Source organism: Abramis brama, assembly GCF_963993115.1.
Source record: "Abramis brama genome assembly, chromosome: 14".
Lineage (NCBI taxonomy): Eukaryota > Metazoa > Chordata > Actinopteri > Cypriniformes > Leuciscidae > Abramis > Abramis brama.
This window is the reverse complement of record NC_139976.1, coordinates 27,718,464-27,736,653: the sequence shown is the minus strand read 5'-3', so window position 1 is coordinate 27,736,653 and position 18,190 is coordinate 27,718,464. Positions and strand designations below refer to the sequence as shown.

General features: G+C 41.8%; 1 protein-coding gene across 2 annotated transcripts; it reads right to left on the bottom strand.

The window, feature by feature from the left end:
- Positions 1–3,136: 3,136 nt before the first annotated feature.
- On the bottom strand, positions 3,137–17,959 carry LOC311096587 (uncharacterized protein). 2 transcript variants are annotated; one of them, XM_084135844.1, is made up of 4 exons: positions 17,818–17,959; positions 7,862–7,932; positions 6,776–6,859; positions 3,137–4,582 (listed from the first exon to the last, which is right to left on the bottom strand). In XM_084135844.1, exons 3-4 carry the CDS (start codon positions 6,849–6,851, stop codon positions 3,279–3,281), a joined length of 1,380 nt encoding a protein of 459 aa, XP_083991970.1. In that variant the 5' UTR covers positions 6,852–6,859; positions 7,862–7,932; positions 17,818–17,959; the 3' UTR covers positions 3,137–3,278. The 2 variants fall into 2 exon arrangements, with proteins under 2 accessions (XP_083991970.1, XP_083991971.1); XM_084135845.1 differs by lacking the exon at positions 17,818–17,959 and having other exon boundaries at positions 7,862–7,975.
- Between the last annotated feature and the right edge of the window lie 231 nt (positions 17,960–18,190).

Genomic DNA, 18,190 nt, shown 5'->3' with positions numbered 1-18,190 from the left:
TACCATTTTACAGCCTTTTATTTCGCTTAATTCGATCTCTACATATACCTTCACATTTTGTTTTAATTCCATTCCTTTATTCACCTTCAAGAGGCATCTTCCCCAATAAAGTCATGAACGTGCCAATTATTTGTTAATTAATGATAATTATTATCATTAATTATTTTTCTCAGCTTTGAAGAAACATATAAACGTGGTGATATGAATGATGTGCATTGAAGACACAATGGATGCACACATCTACATAAATTGGTGAAGCAAAGGTGTTGTGTTTAAAAAACAAATCAGGTCTTGAGGGGGACACATGGTTACACGTTGTTTGTCACTGCAATGACAATCAGTTGTCCATCCGTCTCCCTGTAGCACGGTCTTAGGTGTCTTACATTACAGACATTGCAGTTAATAGGGATGCACCAATATACATTATAAATATACATCGGTCAAAACAATCGGTATCGTCTGATAAAATAAATTATTTTCATTATTGTTTAAAAACAGGCCGATTATATCCTGTCAATCAAAAGGGGCGGGAAAATATGTCAGACTGCAAAACATACTGTGTGAGAAGAAAACGTCTTGTATTAAATTTAGGGAAAGTTAATGCGACAATAACGTATTAAGTTAAAAAACAGTGACGTTAAAGCAGGCTCTATTTGACCCTATGAATCCCTGTAGTTCAAGCCAGGGTTGCCAGGTCCACAGTTTTTTATTACACCAAACATTATTTGTAGTTTCCCTTCCATCCAATAATTGCAAAGAGCTTTGTGCTTTGTTATTTCTGATAAGACACAAGGTCTTTGCTTTCAAATTCTGTCCATTTTATCATGAAATTCAAACAAAGTGTTTTGATGTTTTTTAAATATACAAATAAATGAGAATTGAAAAGAGATGGCAGGTAACTGTTGCATCAAATACAGCCACTTTATATTACACTATGCCATATGATACTGTAAACAGAGACTGTAGCATGGTAGAAACTGTTAAATTACTGGCATTACAAACTGGCTCTTCGTCTGAAAAGGTCATCTTCTTCACACCTTACATTGCTTGGACCCTTTTGTCAATACTTAGGTCACTTTTTTTTCAAAACTCTTCACACAGTGAGCACAACATCAGTCTATGTAGGCTAAAATGAAAAAGAAAATAAAAAGAGAATAAAATAAAATAAAATAAAATAAAATAAAATAAAATAAAATAAAATAAAATAAAAGAGATTCATGTAAAGAGATTCATCAAAAGCACACTGCAGTGAATTTTTTTTTTTTAGTGTTCAACTTTAAGGGGAGGCAGAATTGGATCTAAGGATCAGTTGGAGGCTGTTTACCAGTTAGCTGAGCTGAGTATTCAACATTTAAAAAACATAATCTAAACTGTGATAGAAAGTAGTCTTTGATAATGTCTAAAAATAAAAATAAAAAATAACAACCCAGAATGCATACTGTTATAACTAATACAATAGAACAATACAAGCATAACAGAAAACCCCCAGAAAATGGGTTAGTCCAAAGGCGATTTTTAGATACAGATACACACACAAACTCACACACAAACACACACTATATGACAGCTATGTGTTTGTTTAATTATCAAACGTGATACCAAAATAGTATAGGCCTACCAGATTAATAGCGTAATAGGGTCTTAAAAAAATCTTCACAGAACTGAAGAGAACATCTCTAGAATTCTTTTAGAAACCAGGGAAAATGCTCGCTCGACATTGGAGACAGGCAGAACAAGAAGTTTTATGGCACTTTGCGCTAATTCCTGGAAACACTTGTGTCCTCCTGCATCTTGACTTCCAGCCAAAACTTATCAATGTCCTTGATAATCAGAGAAGCTTGCTGATACCATATTCCTCCATCGAGATTTTAATGTATCAATCGTGAAATAAGATAAACTGGCAAGTCCTCTACTCCAGGCCTATTTATGGTGGACATCACAGATTTTGGGCACAGGAGAACCAGTTTGCACAATATTTCCATTGAAGCAGGTAAGCGCAATTGGTTCTGCTTTACAAATTATTTCAGAAAATCCAGACAGCGTGATGCGATTCTCTCCTTCACGTCAGGGACTAACCTATTTTCCTCCAGTTGGTTCATAAATGTGGTACCCAGGTCTGCATCCAGAGGGGAGAGGAATATTCTAGATTCATTGCTCATGCGCAAGATGCTCGGTTTGAGAATGCATCTAACAGTTGCCATACAGTCTATCCGGGTGTTACAAGAGTGTTTCTTGTTTCCACCTAAAAGCATTTATTCACAGCTTTGATTTCCATTAAAATGTAAGATGGCACAGAGAATGGCATGCAGCCATGGTGCTGAGCTCTCAAATTCTTCTGTTGTTTCACGAGTTCACACTTACATATAATTTGAAGGGGTAAAGTTTAATGCGTATTTGGCGTGCTGTCCGGAGGGAGGGCTCCGAGCTCGGAGTTCGGCCCGAACCCAGAGAACTCCCCCCGTATGTAAGTGTTTAGGACTAGAAGCGTGGAGAAGGGGTGGTGGAGGGATGCTGCAAAACTGTCAATGGAATGAGGTGAGACTGCTGAGTATATATACACCTCTTACCATTGATTGCTGAGTGCTCTCCACTTGTGTTAATTATCTGAACGTGCTCCTCCCGAACCTTGTTAATAAAACATCATTTCACGAGTTCACACTTACATATAATTTGAAGGGGTAAAGTTTAATGCGTATTTGGCGTGCTGTCCGGAGGGAGGGCTCCGAGCTCGGAGTTCGGCCCGAACCCAGAGTACTCCCCCCAAAGGCTAAAGAGCAGAGGACAGCCGCCGGACTAAAGACCCCCCAAATGAGTGCCGAGTTTGGCGGGCTGGCATCTCGAGAAGGGGCCTGGATGCTTGACCGGGGAGGCCCGTAATGGTGGCTCACTGCCTGGACTGATGGCCCCTGTTGGTCTGCGAACGGGGAGCGGTTGTAGTTTTACAATGACCGATCGGGAGGATTTGCGCTTTTCCGCTAAGCCCAAATGCTCGCTGGACAGAGAGGAAACAGAAAGGAGGAAAAATGAGTGCTTGCCCGGGAGATTTTTTCACACTGCATCCGCTGTGAGACCAAATGCTCGCTGGATGAAAGAGAAAACGTAAGTGCTCTACCGGGAAAGAGCTCACTCCGTCCACTGGGAGACCAATGCTCGCTGGACGGAAAGTGGAAACAGGAAAATGAGTGCTTGCCCAGGAGATTTTCTCACACTGCATCCGCTGTGAGACCAAATGCTCGCTGGATGAAAGAGAAAACGTAAGTGCTCTACTGGAAAAGTTCTCACTCCGTCCGCTGTGAGACCAATGCTCGCTGGACAGAAAGAGGAAACAGGAAAATGAGTGCTTGCCCAGGAGATTTTCTCACACTGCATCCGCTGTGAGACCAAATGCTCGCTGGATGAAAGAGAAAACGTAAGTGCTCTACTGGGAAAGTTCTCACTCCATCTGCTGTGAGACCAATGCTCGCTGGACAGAAAGAGGAGACAGGAAAGAGGAGATAGAGGAGAGGAGATTTGAGGGTTTTTTTTTTTTTTTTTTTTTTTTTTTTCAATGAGGGTTTGGTGAGCTTTTTTAATGTGGAACCGGTTGGTCCTGATATAGCTTTGGAAAGCATCGGAGGACCATCTCCCAAGGGCTTGAATCTGCTGTTGGGAGAGGCCTTTTTGGGCTGCTGAAGTTGCTGCCCCGATGCGGAATGAGTGACTTGAAAAATTCTTTGCTGGAATGCCTGACTGTTGGGAGAACAGATTTGAGGTGTTTCTGGAACCAAAAACGTGTCACTGGTTTTTTGGATTCGTCTAAAAACGGGTTCCAGGGGAGATTTAGCCTGGGAACTTCTCCATTGCAGATATGCCAGAATTGACTGGTATGGTTGGATTTGCGAAGCGAGGTTAAAAATGTAGATGAAATGACCTTTTTTGGTTTGGTCAGTTTTACTTTGTTTAATCAAATATGAAATCGTTTTGCCGTCTAGTACTGATAAGTCTGAGATGGTGGGGTGGATTTTTGGGTCGAATTTAGAAATGATGGCGAGTTCCGAGCATCTAAGAAAACCAAAAAAGGCTAGGATAAACATAGCATCGAGTGTGCGAGCGGAACCGAGGGGCTGGTAGCCTGTGCGGAGGGCCTGAATACATTTGGTGAGAATGTCTAGCGTAATGGGTTGTCTGGCGTCGGGGCGGGTGGGCTGGGATCTTTGAATCCCTTTAATCAGGAGGGAGGTTTGTGAATTGTTTATCTCCGTGGAAGGAGCGCCGTACATCAATTTATGGAAAAACTGGATGCCGCTCAAATAACCTTTAATGGACCCGACTTGTAGACCCTTAATGATGTTAAGGTAGGAGATAAAAGAGGTGATTGAAAGAAGAGAAAAATCAGGGAAAGGCAAAATGAGTGCTTGTGTTTTAAAACATCTCCAAGCAGTAACATAGGATTGAAGGGTCCTGGGAGATACTGCTTGGAGGATAGTGTCGAGTGATGCGCCAAGCAAGGGTTTTAACGGGTGGGTTATGGGAATATTAGTTCTGAATAGCGAGGAACTGGAGTTGGGAATTGATCCGCCTCTGGAGCCAGCATCCTGAATTTCTGAAACAGAAAACGAGACAGAGAGTCAGCGATTTTTTTTTTTGACCCAGGGATGTGTTTAGCAATGATAAAGAATTGGTCGCAAGCTGAAATCCAGATGAGACGCTTTAAGAGTGGCATCAGAGCGGGTGAATGGGAACGGCCTTTGTTAATGCAATGCACTGTTGCGTCATTGTCGCAATGCACTAAAACGCTACTAGCGTCCCATTCTTTTCCCCACAGGAAAGCTGCTACTACGAGAGGGTAAAGCTCAAATAGAGCTGAGGATTGAGATATGTCCTGGAGCTGTGGTGGCCACGAAGCCGCGAACCAACGACCTTGATAAAATCCCCCGAACCCAATTGAGGGGGCGGCGTCTGTGAACAATTGGATGTCGGTGGGGGATGAAACAAGGTTGTTGTAGAAAAAGGATAGGCCGTTCCACTGTTTTAGAAATGTTAACCATAGCCTGAGTTCGTCGCGACATGCTTGAGTTATAGAAATGCGGTCTTCTAGCGAGTGGACAGAGGACGCGAGTGAGAGGAGATGCGAGATGAAGGGGCGGCCCTGTGGGATGATGCGCATTGCGAAGTTTAGATGTCCGAGCAGGGACAGGAGTTCGCGTTTTGAAAAATTTGATTTTTCAAGGAAAGTAGAAGAGACTAGGATTATTCGGTCGATTTTTTCTTTGGGGAGGGATGCTTGGAATTTGTCTGAATCCAAATTAATTCCTAGGAACTCGATAGATGTTGCAGGGCCCATGGTTTTATCCTGTGCGATAGGAATTCCTAGCTCAGAGAAAACGTTTTGTACCGTGAGGATGTGCGCGGCTGGAATAGCATCGGGAGGCGAGATTATTAGAAAATCATCTAGCAGGTGAATGAGGTAAGGAATGGCGTAGTTGTTCGACAAGATCCAGCAAACGGCTTCTGATAGCATGTCAAATATTTTAGGGCTGCTTTTGCATCTGAATGTTAAACGTACTGCGAAATAATATTTCCCGAGCCAGCGAACTCCAAATAGGTGCCATGAACCTGGATGGACAGGCATTACTTTGAAAGCAGATGTAACGTCGATTTTTGCAAGCCAAGCACCCCGACCTGCGATTTTGATCATGTCGATAGCCTAATCTATGTCGTGGTATTTGAGCGAAAATTCATCGAGAGGGATCAAGCTGTTTATGCTTGGGAACGGGGAATTATGCGGGGCTGACAGGTCGATTATTAGACGTTTTTTACCCGAGAATTTCCTTGTAGCCACTCCAATGGGGCTGATACGAAACAGATTAAATGGAGGATTGTTGAACGGACCGATCATGAAGCCTGACTCAACTTCTTTTTTGATCAGTTTGTCTACAACTTCAGGTTCTATAAGGGCGGACTGGAGATTATTACATATGATGTTTTGGGAAAGCGGGCATTCTAAGCCGGGTTTAAAGCCGTTTTTTAAACCTGACAGCAGATAATCAGTAAATTCGGCATCCGAAGTGCATGCGCGAAATATTCACAGGAGTCTCCAAATAATTTTTAGATTTTTTATTCACAGACTTGAAGACTGGACATACAATGCGAGCATGGGCGCCGCCACAAAAGCTGCAGATGTGCATAAACCGGCAGTGCGATCTTTGACATTTGCCCGCGTTGAAATGATTACAAGGCTGCCTGCTTTCATCGAAAGCAGAGTCCTGTATTGCGCTGGTGGTTGCAGCACGCGGCACATAGCTGGTGGATTTAGCATTGCTTATTCCCACGTAGGGAAGAGAGGAAGGGTTAACCTGTGGGCATGATGCGGTTGGGTGCGCCACTGACCTGCAAACTGCGCAGGTAATGTTTTTGCAGCCTAAAAATACCCTGCTGTGGAGATCCGAGTCAAGTGCACCCCAGTATGTGCACTGATTCCATTGTGCGACTCGCACTGCACTTTTGGCTGAAAAAAGTTTATGGTACGTGTAGAAATGCCCGCCCCCATAGGACAGCGCGAGCTCGGCAATGATTGCTTGATAATCGTTCAGTTCGCGCCGCCTGTGGGGGAAGGCTGAACAGATGATTTCAGTGAAACGTGAAAAAGCGATCGTAAATTCGGGAAATGAAAGTACGCGAGATGAGTGAGTGTTTGTGTTTTTCAGGGTAACTGAGAAATCACCGCAATCCACTTGGCGGTCTGATTCAGCTGCGGGGAGGAGAGACAGCAGAGAAGATAAGTCTACATCCGCACCTGAGAGGATCTGAGCGCGGATGGATTGGGACACTGGTGGGGGTTCCATAGCAACTGCGTTGGACGGCACGGGCATCGGAGTAGCTGTGAAGAGAGAATATGGTGATTTAGTTTGTATGATAGAGCTGGGAAGGATATAATCCGGGGCTGCGAATGTCAGCGGTGCCCTTGCAATTGGATGACCTGCTGAAGATTGAAAAGGAAAGTTAGTTGGAGGATGTGTAGAAAGCACTGTGAGCTTGAGCTGCAAGCGGAGGCGGGCCCGCGCTCGTTTGAGTTACTGGAGCTGCAGGCCACTGGAAATGGGCGGCGAAGACTGGTCTCGGCGTCTTGTTGAGCGCCGGGCTGTTCGGGGCGGTGTGCGGCCGCGAGGAGAAGCCGGGGGCTCAAGTGCGACAACCGGCGTAGAAGGGATGACCGTGGGATCGGCGGAGTGCGAAGGTGCATCCCTGGTCATGTTTACGTCTTCGTCGGAAGACCTTGTTTGAGACATAGCTGCTAGTATGCTGCAAAACTGTCAATGGAATGAGGTGAGACTGCTGAGTATATATACACCTCTTACCATTGATTGCTGAGTGCTCTCCACTTGTGTTAATTATCTGAACGTGCTCCTCCTGAACCTTGTTAATAAAACATCATTTTTGTTTGTTTGTTCTGTGTTAAGTCATTCTTCTTTAATAAGTTTTAACAGAGACGAACTCCTTAACATTAAGCAACAGATACCGGACAATATGTTTTCTTTTTTTGGATAATTCAGACGTTTTGTTGGACATTCTAGTCGGAGGGGCAGCGTGTCATGAGTAGTCTACTAGTAATGAGGAATGATTTTGTCCAGCAGGTGGCAGTTATGTATTGTATAAAATTAAGTGCATTTGCTAAGAAAGGAGAGTTGTAATTTGTATGTGTGTTCCATGTGGAATAAAGACGCCAGCCAGATTGGCTTTTGATTGCTTTCTTACAGAACTCAAGATAAAGGCAAAAACTTGTAATTTTAATTAATTGAGAGATTCATTGATTCGTGATCAGATTGTTTTTGGTATATGAGAAGAAACTGAGAGAAAAATTGTTACGAGAATCAGAACTCACCTTGGATTATGCTGAATTAGCGAGACTGCAAGTGAAGCAGTTTGATGTGGCTAATTCTTCAGCGATGCCATCTCGGAGTGCAACAGTAGACGCCATTTCATTCAAAGACAAGAAAAGAGGTAACTTAAGAAGCATTAGAGGTAATGACAAAGAAACATTTCCTAGCAAATGTGGGACCAAACATAAGTTCAGACAGTGCCCTGCCTTTGGTAAAAAATGTTCTAAGTGCAATAGCCTGAACCACTTTGCAAAAATGTGCTTTTCAAAAAACTTTAAGAGTGAAAATAAAGTGCATGTAGTGGAGGATGCAGATGACACTGACACCTTGAGTGATTAATTTTACGTGCAGATTGTTTCCGAAGAGTATAAAAATATCAGGATGATGCAAAATGGGTATCTAGTGAGAATTCAGTGAAGTCTTCCAAGTGGATTGTTCCTCTTGTGGCTAATGGGACAATAGTACCTTTTAAATTAAACACTGGTGCAAAAGTTAATTTAATTAACATCAGAGATGGGAAAGCATTAAAAGAAAGATCTATAATTCAAAAACGTACAGTTCCCCTCAAAGCCTACAATGGACAACCAATTGAAACACAAGGAGTAGGCTATGTAGATTAAAAATACAAGGAAAAGGAAAGATGCAACATTTGATGTTTGTTGTAGTTTCCAATAGCCATGAATCTCTTCTAGGAGATAGAGCTTGTGAAGACCTTCAGTTGGTTAAAATAGTATATCAAGTCAACATGGAAAGTCTTGCAGACTGTCTGTGACAATGTTACTGACATTGTGAAACAATTTCCATATGTTTTTGAGGTTCAAGGCACATTGCCATTTACCTATAAAATATAATTGAAAGAGTATGCTACACCAGTCAAACATGCTCCTCGCTGGGTGCCTGCCCCTCTGCGAGACATTTTGAGGCAAGAATTGGATCGCATGACACAGTTAGGAGTCATACAACGCATTGAACAACTTACAGATTGGGTGAACTCCTTGAGTGTGCTTAGAGCCTAAAGACCTTAATGATAATCAATAGAGAACACTACCAGATACCCACCCGTAAAGAGATCATTAGCGAAATGTCGGGTGCCAAGTTTTTTAGTAAATTAGATGCATCTCAAGGGTTCTGGCAGATCCGATTGGATTCTGACAGTAGCAAAAATTTTACATTTAATACTCCCTTTGGAAGATATTGTTTTCTTCGGCATCCATTTGGGATCAAGTCAGCTTCCAAGATTGAACCCTTATTGAAGGTCTAAAGGGTGTTTGCGTATATATTGATGAACTTGTGATGTGGGGGTATACCCTTCAACAACTTAATCAGCGACTAGTAAAACTAATGGAAAGAATTCGAGCATATGATCTAAAGCTAAAAAATTGTCAGTTTGGAGACACAGAGGTAACATTCTTAGGTGACAAGCTGTCTGCAAAAGGGTTGGAGCCACACCCAGCTAAAGGAGTCTCCCCTTTAAGACAACTTTAGTCCAAACATTGTGTGCAAGGCACACAACGGGAAAACATGCTGGTCAGGATGAGGCAGGTCGAGATGCTAAGGCATACCTGTCAACACTCCCGTTTTCCCCAGGAGTCTCCCGTATTTCACACCCATCTCCCGCCCCCCTCCCGTTTTGTTATTTCTCCTGTGAAACTCCCGTAATTTGTATGGCCCAAACGTCGTTATATGAATAATCAACCCGTTCCAAGGTTGTCCAGTTGCCAGATCTTGTATGAAACCCATCCTACTCGCACAATCAACACATCATACAAATTTCAACCCATTTGTGAGCTCAACCAGGCAACCTACAACCCAGTTGTGCCGTCGATATCTGCGCAGGTAGTAGACGCGGGAAGTTGAATAAGCGTTACTGGTAGAAATGGGAAAAGACTCAGTGGTAAGTAAATATTTAACGCAATTAACGCAGCATCCCTTTTTTTCCTGTCATCCTTTGGCTGCAAGGTGTTACATTATATGATGCGCTTTTATTCTTGCTATGCTTTTAAACCATTCAAGCCATATCTTACTTAATTTATAAAACTTTAAAAGCGGAAAGCGCATCACTCATTCCTGGGAATACATTTGACATCACAGCCTGACCTTGACGGAAATAAATATCCTACGCCAAAAGTACCAGAGAAAAAGTCCCAGCTGTGCTCCGTACAGTTACAGTAAACCGTACAGTTGCTTTTTCACCCCGTGGCTTAAAAGGGACACAACAAAAATAGGGACACACGAGTAACAAAATAGAACAGAAAAAAAAACTACGTACAAGGTAACAGTGAACAAATTCATAATCCGTGCACGCTTTCGCAATCGTTGTTTTGTAATTCGTTCTTTCGTAATCGTTGTTTGTAATATTCAGTTCCTGTGAAAAATTGTGAAATACTGTTCCAATAGGTGAAGTTACACAACAATTGATTACATAATATTTGGATGTAATATTCAGTTCCAGTGAAAATCTGTTCCAGTTAATGGAGTATACACAGGTGATGTGTAATATTCAGTAGGCCTACCAGTAAACTCCACCCGCTGGAACAGTTTCTTACAGTAACTGAATATTACACAACATCACCTGTTCAGTTTTGCAAACTGTACTCACAGATTTGTGGCCTATACCTTATTTTAGAAATCTGTTTTTCTGTATATTGATTTGTTGTGTATTGTTAAGATGAATTTTTCTATGATTTGGCGATGGGGTGTGTAATGTATAGATGACATGAAACCACATGAGGTTGAACTGAAACCCCCCCAGGTCTCCCGTATTTTGGTACCCAAATGTTGACAGGTATGTGCTAAGGCAACTATGGAGACAAGGCAGCGGCTCAAGGAACCTGCTGTATCTTTTTGGGAGATTATCACAGACACCTTGGCACCTAGTTTTATTATTGTGTGTGGGGTCTGTTGGATTATTTATTAAATATAACAAATAATTGGGTCTGATTGGTCCAGCCGCTACATGGTAGCACGAATACTATTATTATATTATTTATACTTGTATAAATGAATGTCATTTTCAAATGAGCAATTTGTTAATGCATTTGGCCTACCTGTCCCATGATGTGTAGTTTTAATTTTGTCAGCTATTTTTGTTAACTTAGGCTTAATTTCATTCATTTCATATTTTATTTCATTCTTTTGAAAAAGAAATGAAAAGGAGCAGAAAGAAGATAAACTTATAATATCTGCCCCTTATCAACATAAGTTAAATTACAATTCCAAAGAGGTGCGCTTACAACACACGTCTACCTTGCAGCACATATACAAAGTCATAAATCAAATATCACATTTTCCTGCTAAATAGAAGCATTATATTTCTCTATTAGTAATGCTTTTACACTCTTCTTAAAAACAAAAAACGATGTTGAAGTTTTAATTTCACTATTTAGATTGTTCCACAGACTGACACCTTGTATTGAGACACATCTTTCCTTTAATTTTGTTCTAAACTCGGGTTTCTGAAAGACTTCAGTTCCTCTTAAATTAAATCTACTAACTCTCTTGATGAATCTATTTTGCAATTTATCAGGTAATGTTTTCAGGTGAGCTTTATTACATTATTTTTAGAAGACTATATTCTAATAAGTCATTGAATTTTAAGGTTTTTAACTGTAAACTGTTTAACTGATTTGTGTGGGCCCTATATTCACTTCCATTTACAACGCGAATGGCACGTTTTTGTAATTTAAAGACTGGTCTATATAAGTCTTTTTTGCACTTCCCCATGCTTCAATGCAATAGGTCACATGTGGAACAATCAATGAATTATATAACAAAAATAAGGCACATTTATTAACAGATTCTTTTACCTTATGTAACATGGCTATAATTTGGGATACCCTAGATTTAACATGGTCGATATGGGATTTCCATGTCAACTGTTCATCAATCACAACACCTAAAAAGTCCTTTCAATCTGTACTCCTTGTACTGACAATGCTGCATCAAAATCCTTATTTATACAACTAAAGATCATAAATTTTGTCTTACTAATATTTAAAGACAGTCTATTGGCGTTAAACCATCTCATAATTTTCCCAAACTCATACTCTACAACTTGTAATACGTCATTTATATTTTTGCCAGCATAAAATAAAGTAGTATCATCCGCAAACAAAATACATTTTAGTAACTTAGAAACATTTGCTATATCATTCACATAAAGAAGAAAAAGTACTGGACCTAGTACCGATCCCTGGGGTACACCACAAGTTATTGGATAATTTTTTGATTTTGTGTAATTGATTTCAACAAACTGCTCTCTTTCTTTTAAATAGCTTTTGACCCACTGATGAGCTATACCTCTTATACCATATTTATATAATTTACTCAATAATATTTCATGATCTAAGGTGTCGAACGCTTTTTGCAAGTCCACGAAGACACTAACAGTAACATGTTTCTTATCCATAGCATTGGTTATTTCTTCTACCAGTTCCAAAATTGCTGTTGCAGTTGAATGATTTGAGTGAAATCCATATTGACTATTATTTAACAATTAATTTTTATCCAAACATTTTTTTTAATCTAAACACAAATAATTTTTCTAAAATTTTAGATAACTGTGGTCATTTTTATTTCCTTTTTTGAAAAGTGGAACCACTTTGGCTATTTTCATACGTTCTGGAAATTTCCCTGTAGTGAATGACAAATTACAAATATAAGTAAAGGGCTCAACAATAACGTCTATAATTTGCTTTATCAGTGACATATTCATATCTGTATAATCATTTGACTTTTTATTTGCAAATTCATACACAATTTTCAAAATTTCACTCGCTTGTACCCTCTCAAGGAAAATGCTGTTTACACTATGTGGAATAATACTACCATCAATGTTTTCATCTGGGATGTATTGTACTAAATTGGAGCCAATGTTTGCAAAATAATTATTGAATTCGTTTGCAATTTCTTCTGTCGCATATTTATCTGAGTTGTTCTTGGTTATAAAATCAGAAGTGATAATTTTGGCCCTGCCTTTATGCAAGACTGTATTTATTACACCCCATGTGTTTTTGATACTGCCTTTACTTTTGTATTAGTGTATCAGATTAGTGTAATAATCCTTTTTTTGTTTTTTTATAATTAATACAAGTTTGTTTTTATATTTTTTATATCTGCACTCTGCATCTTCTGTTCTTTTTTTAAGAAACATTCTATACAGATAAAAAAAAAAATTACAAGCGTTTTTCAACCCATTTGTCATCCAAGGGTTATCAAAGGATTTTTTCGCAGTTTGAGCACGAATTTTGATTTGTTTACAATTTTTATCATATGAATTAATTAGTTGTCACAGTGTCTTGGTTGTGTTCCTTGGGTCACCACTAGATGTCCTCCTTCCCCACGGTGTCTGTCACATTTGAACTACATTCCCCATGATCCTTGTCTCTTCATTGCACTCAGCTGTCCCTTGTCACTCATTATTACACTCAGCCAATTCCCCATTAGCATTGTCATTTACCTGTGTATTTATACCCTGTCTGTTTTAGTATGTGTTATGGAGTTCTTGTTGTATATCACGCCACTTTCTGCCTGTTCTTGTTTTTGTGTCTCATGTTGGATTGCTTATTTGGATTTTGGATTTCTGCCTGGAGGACTACGATTTGGATTACCCTTAATAAATGATTATACTGCTATTGGATCTTCCCTTGTTTCATTAAGTGTGGATCGTGACAGAAGGACTCCGTCACCACAAAGATCCAGCGGTATGTTTTCAAACTTCTCTTCCCCAGTCACCGAGCGGGAGAGGAGAGATTTGTTTATGGGAACCCGTCTAGTCATTTTTCGTGGGACCCGTGGAGGCCGCAGGGGAGGAGGTGGTGGATATGGACCCCAACACCACTCGCCGCTTCGGTCTTTTTTCAGCCCCGAGCCCGAACTGTCCAGCGGTTCCAGATCTGAGCCAGGGTTTAGCCCAGTGGTCCCTGTTCCGGTGGTCCCGAAACGGAGGAGGAGAAGGAAGACTTCCTCCATGCCAGTTCCGGTGGACCCGTTTCCGGTGGACCCGTTTCCGGTGGTCCCAGTTCCGGTGGTCCCAGTTCCGGTGGTCCCAGTTCCGGTGGTCTCGAGTTCGGTGGTCCGGAGGCGGAGGAGGAGGAAGACCTCCAACCTCCCCAAAGAACCGGAGGCCGTACCCGTGCAGCCCGCAGTTGTCCCCGAGCAGACCGCTGTCATCCCAGAGGACATGCCCGTGCAGCCAGCTGTCATCCCAGAGGCCGTCCTCGTGCAGCACGCTGTCGTCCCGGAGGCCGTGCCCGAGCAGCCCGCTATTGCCATAGCGGCGGAAAGCTTGTTGGATTATTTTGATACGCTATTTAAGATCCTAGAAAGTACCAAGACTGTCCACGGCACGTCTGCCGAGCCTGTGTCTTCGGACAAGAGGGCTGCCACCGAGCCTGTTCACGTCACGTCTGCCGAGCCTGTGTCTTCGGACAAGAGGGCTGCCACCGAGCCTGTTCACGCCACGTCTGCCGAGCCTGTGTCTTCGGACAAGATGGCCGCCGCCGAGTCGGTGTTTCCGGACAAGATGGAAGCCGCCGAGCCTGTGTCTCCGGACAAGATGGCCACCGCCAAGCCTATGTCTCAGGACAAGATGGCCGTCGTCGAGCCTGTGTCTTTGGACAAGATGGCCGCCGCCGAGCCTGTGTCCCCGGACAAGATGGCCGCCGCCGAGCCTGTGTCTCCGGACAAGATGGCCGCCGCCGAGCCGGTGTCTGTTCCTGAGCCGGTGGTGTCTGTTCCAGTTCCTGAGCCGGTGGTGTCTGTTCCAGTTCCTGAGCCGGAGCCGGTGGTGTCTGTTCCTGAGCTGGTGGTGTCTGTTCCTGAGCCGGGGGTGTCTGTTCCAGTTCCTGAGCCGGTGTCTGTTCCTGTGCCGTGGCCGCCCGAGGGGTCGTCTCCGCCGTGGCCGCCCGATGGACTGTCTGATCCGCCGTGGCCGCCCGAGGGGTCGTCTCCGCCGTGGCCGCCCGAGGGGTCATCTCCGCCGTGGCCGCCCGATGGACTGTCTGCTCCGCCCTGGCCGCCCGATGGACTGTCGTCTCCGCCCTGGCCGCCCGATGAACTGTCGTCTCCGCCCTGGCCGCCAGATGAACTGTCACTCCCTGTCCCCGTTTCCCTCCATGGACCTGGCCCCCCATCTCTCCCCCTGATCCTTCACTGTTCTGCCTCCCGCCTTGGACTCTTGTTTTGTGTTGTAGTTTTTATCGTCTTGTAGCGTCTGGTAGCCGCTCCGTAGAGGGGGGGTTATGTCACGGTGTCAGGTTGTGTTCTTCAGGTGTCCACTAGATGTCCTCCTTCCCCACGGTGTCTGTCACATTTTTGAACTACATTCCCCACGATCCTTGTCTCATCATTGCACTCAGCTGTCCCTTGTCATTAATCATTGCACTCAGCCATTTCCCCATTAGCATTGTCATTTCCCTGTGTATTTAACCCTGTCTGTTTTAGTATGTGTCACAGAGTCCTTGTAACATATCACACCACTTCTGACGTTCGTTTCTGCCTGGTTCCTGTTTTGTTCTTGTTTTTGGATTGCCTTTATGGATTTTGACCTTTTGCCTGGACTGGTTTTGTGAGTACGGATTACCCAAATAAATACTGCAAATTGGATCTCTCTTGTTTCCTGTGTGTGTGGATCGTGACATTAGTGTAGTCATGAAAGCATTATAAGCATTATTTAAGTCATTCGTATATACTTGATCCCAGTTTTGTCTCTTAAGATCTTCTTTAAAATCCTCAATAGCTTTACTAGACTTATCCCTTATGACAACGAGAGAGTTATCTTGCATAGTATTAATACAGAAATTGTCATAAATTATAAATACAGGGAGATGATCACTCACATCTGTCATGAAAATACCATTTATAATTTCACTGTGTATATTTGTATAAATTATCAATAATCGTAGCTCTACGAGTTGTGATTCTGGTTGGTTTGGTTATCATTGGGCCTAAACCTGCAATTTCCATATAATTCTTAAAGTCGTTAGTTGCTATTTTGCTACCCAAATCTATATTGAAATCACCACATACAATTACTGATTTGTTCTTTACATCCTCAAACATTTCTATAATTTTTTCTGTAAACAAATCAGTAGCAGGCCCAGGTGGTCTATAAACACAAGTGATTAACACATTTTTTCCTTTGTCATTTATGATTTCTATCGTTAATGCTTCCATCAAATCAGTCACAGCTATAGTTTTGTGCTCAACAACTTTACATTTCAGTTTAGCATCAACATAGAGGGCAACACCTCCTCCACCTTTCCCCATCCTGTTTACATAAAACATGTTGTAACCGTTGATCTGTACACTGTCAACTTGCATTTCCTTCAACCAGGTTTCTGTTACAGCAATCACTTTAAATGTCCGTTTTAGATCGCTAAGAAAGTTGTTAATCTTTGATAATTTACATTTCAAACTTTGGCTATTAAAGTGTATGATGGAAAATGCGTCATCAGAAAACCTTTGTGTAGTCCCATTAAACTCTTGTGTTGTAAAGTAGTGACATTCCCCAGGCGCTAGTATATTATGTGCAAAGACAGTTTCCATATCAAATATTTTGTCACTGTTTTTATCAACATTTGGGACCATGATCGAAAGTGTGAGTACTTGGATCGAATAGACATTCTAATAAAATCATACAGGCCCAGTCCAACAACAAGATAAATCCATTGATCTGACCACAATTCCCATTTTGACAAGATTATATTCATTCCCACAGGGTTTAACATCGGCATATCTTGAGGTGTATCGAAAATGCAAAAAGGAATATGTCTCATTATTTAAATTGTTCTAGATCAATTAAGTCTCTTAACATCACAACTTTAGCTTGTTCCGGATTTGACCCATTAAGTTGAATAAATACCTTGCCCTTTCTTGTCCATGTCGCCTTGATTTTTCCAATTTTCCGCAGGGAGCGGGCTTCTCTTGCAATATTTGCCATTTTCTGCGTTAAATGCTCATTCAGATACACCGCTGTTCCTCTCAACTTTTTTCCTTGGCTCAGCATTTCAGTTTTGTTTTTCCGATTTACGAAGCGCATGACAAGCAGGCCTCGTCTTGTCTTTGCGTGGTAGAGTATGGCACGCCGAGATGGTTTTCGGATCCACATGTATATCCTTCTCTGTCAAAAATTGAAGAACTTGCCTTTCCAGTGTTTGCAAATCAGCTTTCTCCGCATCCTCACTGACATTGCTACCACTTGCAACAGCTTTCGCATAAGACCGAGGTTTGATGGTCAGGACAGTAATTATTACATCCTCCATTCGCATGTGTTGTTCAATGTTATCGAGCCTTCTCTCGAGTTCATTTATTATTTTGTCTTTTGCACTTATCATGTCTTTCAGTTGTTTCACCTCTTCTACAACTTGCGTTAGCTTTGTCAGCTGTTCGGTGACTTTGACAAGTTCCCCAGACATATGACTGAGCGACTTGCGGATTTCTTCCATATCGCTTTCCATTTTAGGCTCAGTTTTCTTAGGCGGTGCCATTTCCAAGATCTCCAAAACTTCTTTGAATTTCTTACTTCCAATTTAGCAAGACTAACCGTTGTAAACTCTTAAGTTTGCAGAGCTCTCACAGAGAGCGACCATCTTGGAACGTGACGTCATGACCTAGGCTTAGTCCTCTGTTAAATATCTTTTATAGTTTTTATCATATTTAGTCAACCTGTTTTTTGTTTTTTTTTGTCAAGTTTTAGTTGTCTTGTATTTGTCCCTCAAATGTTTTATTTTCAAAAGACATTAGTTCTTCTGTTTGATCTTTCCTGTCGCTTAAACATAAAACATGGCACTAGTAACGTCAAGGTTGTTCAATTTCCAAGGAATGCATGAACTTATAAAACATATACTTTTGTTGCAATGTAAGACTTTTTGGATAAAAGCATCTGACAAATGCATAAATGTAAAACTAGGATGCGGAATTGAAATTGGTGAAATCAGCCACTAACAGATCACCTTACCTGCTCCCATAGAGCTCATGTGCTCTGCCGGTCAGGTGGGAGTTGATGAATGCCAACCTAGATTGTTCAATGGGGAAATGATATTGTCACATTTCAGAAGTGAGTCAAGCAGGAAGCCATTGCACTCTTTTGGAGCACCCAAATCAACGGCTGGAGGATGCCTGGAGCAGCTCAAATGCAACAGCAACTTATCAGCTGTGCTATCTAGATAACAATGTGCCCGCTAACAAATGGACCTATAGGACCTATCAGCCTGCGCCATCTACAGTTTCATGACAGAACTTTGTATTCACTTCAACTACATTTCTTCGATTTTTAGAAAAATGCCACATTTCCCCCTGCCAAATAGTTTACCAAACATAAATGCATCAGT

Coding starts and splice junctions, on each gene's coding strand:
- LOC311096587 (XM_084135844.1), bottom strand. CDS start 6,851: ATGCCCGTGCCGTCCAACGCAGTTGCTATGGAACCCCCACCAGTGTCC. Junction 4,583..6,775: donor CCGCGCTCAGATCCTCTCAG/GTGCGGATGTAG, acceptor TTTCTGTTTCAG/AAATTCAGGATGCTGGCTCC.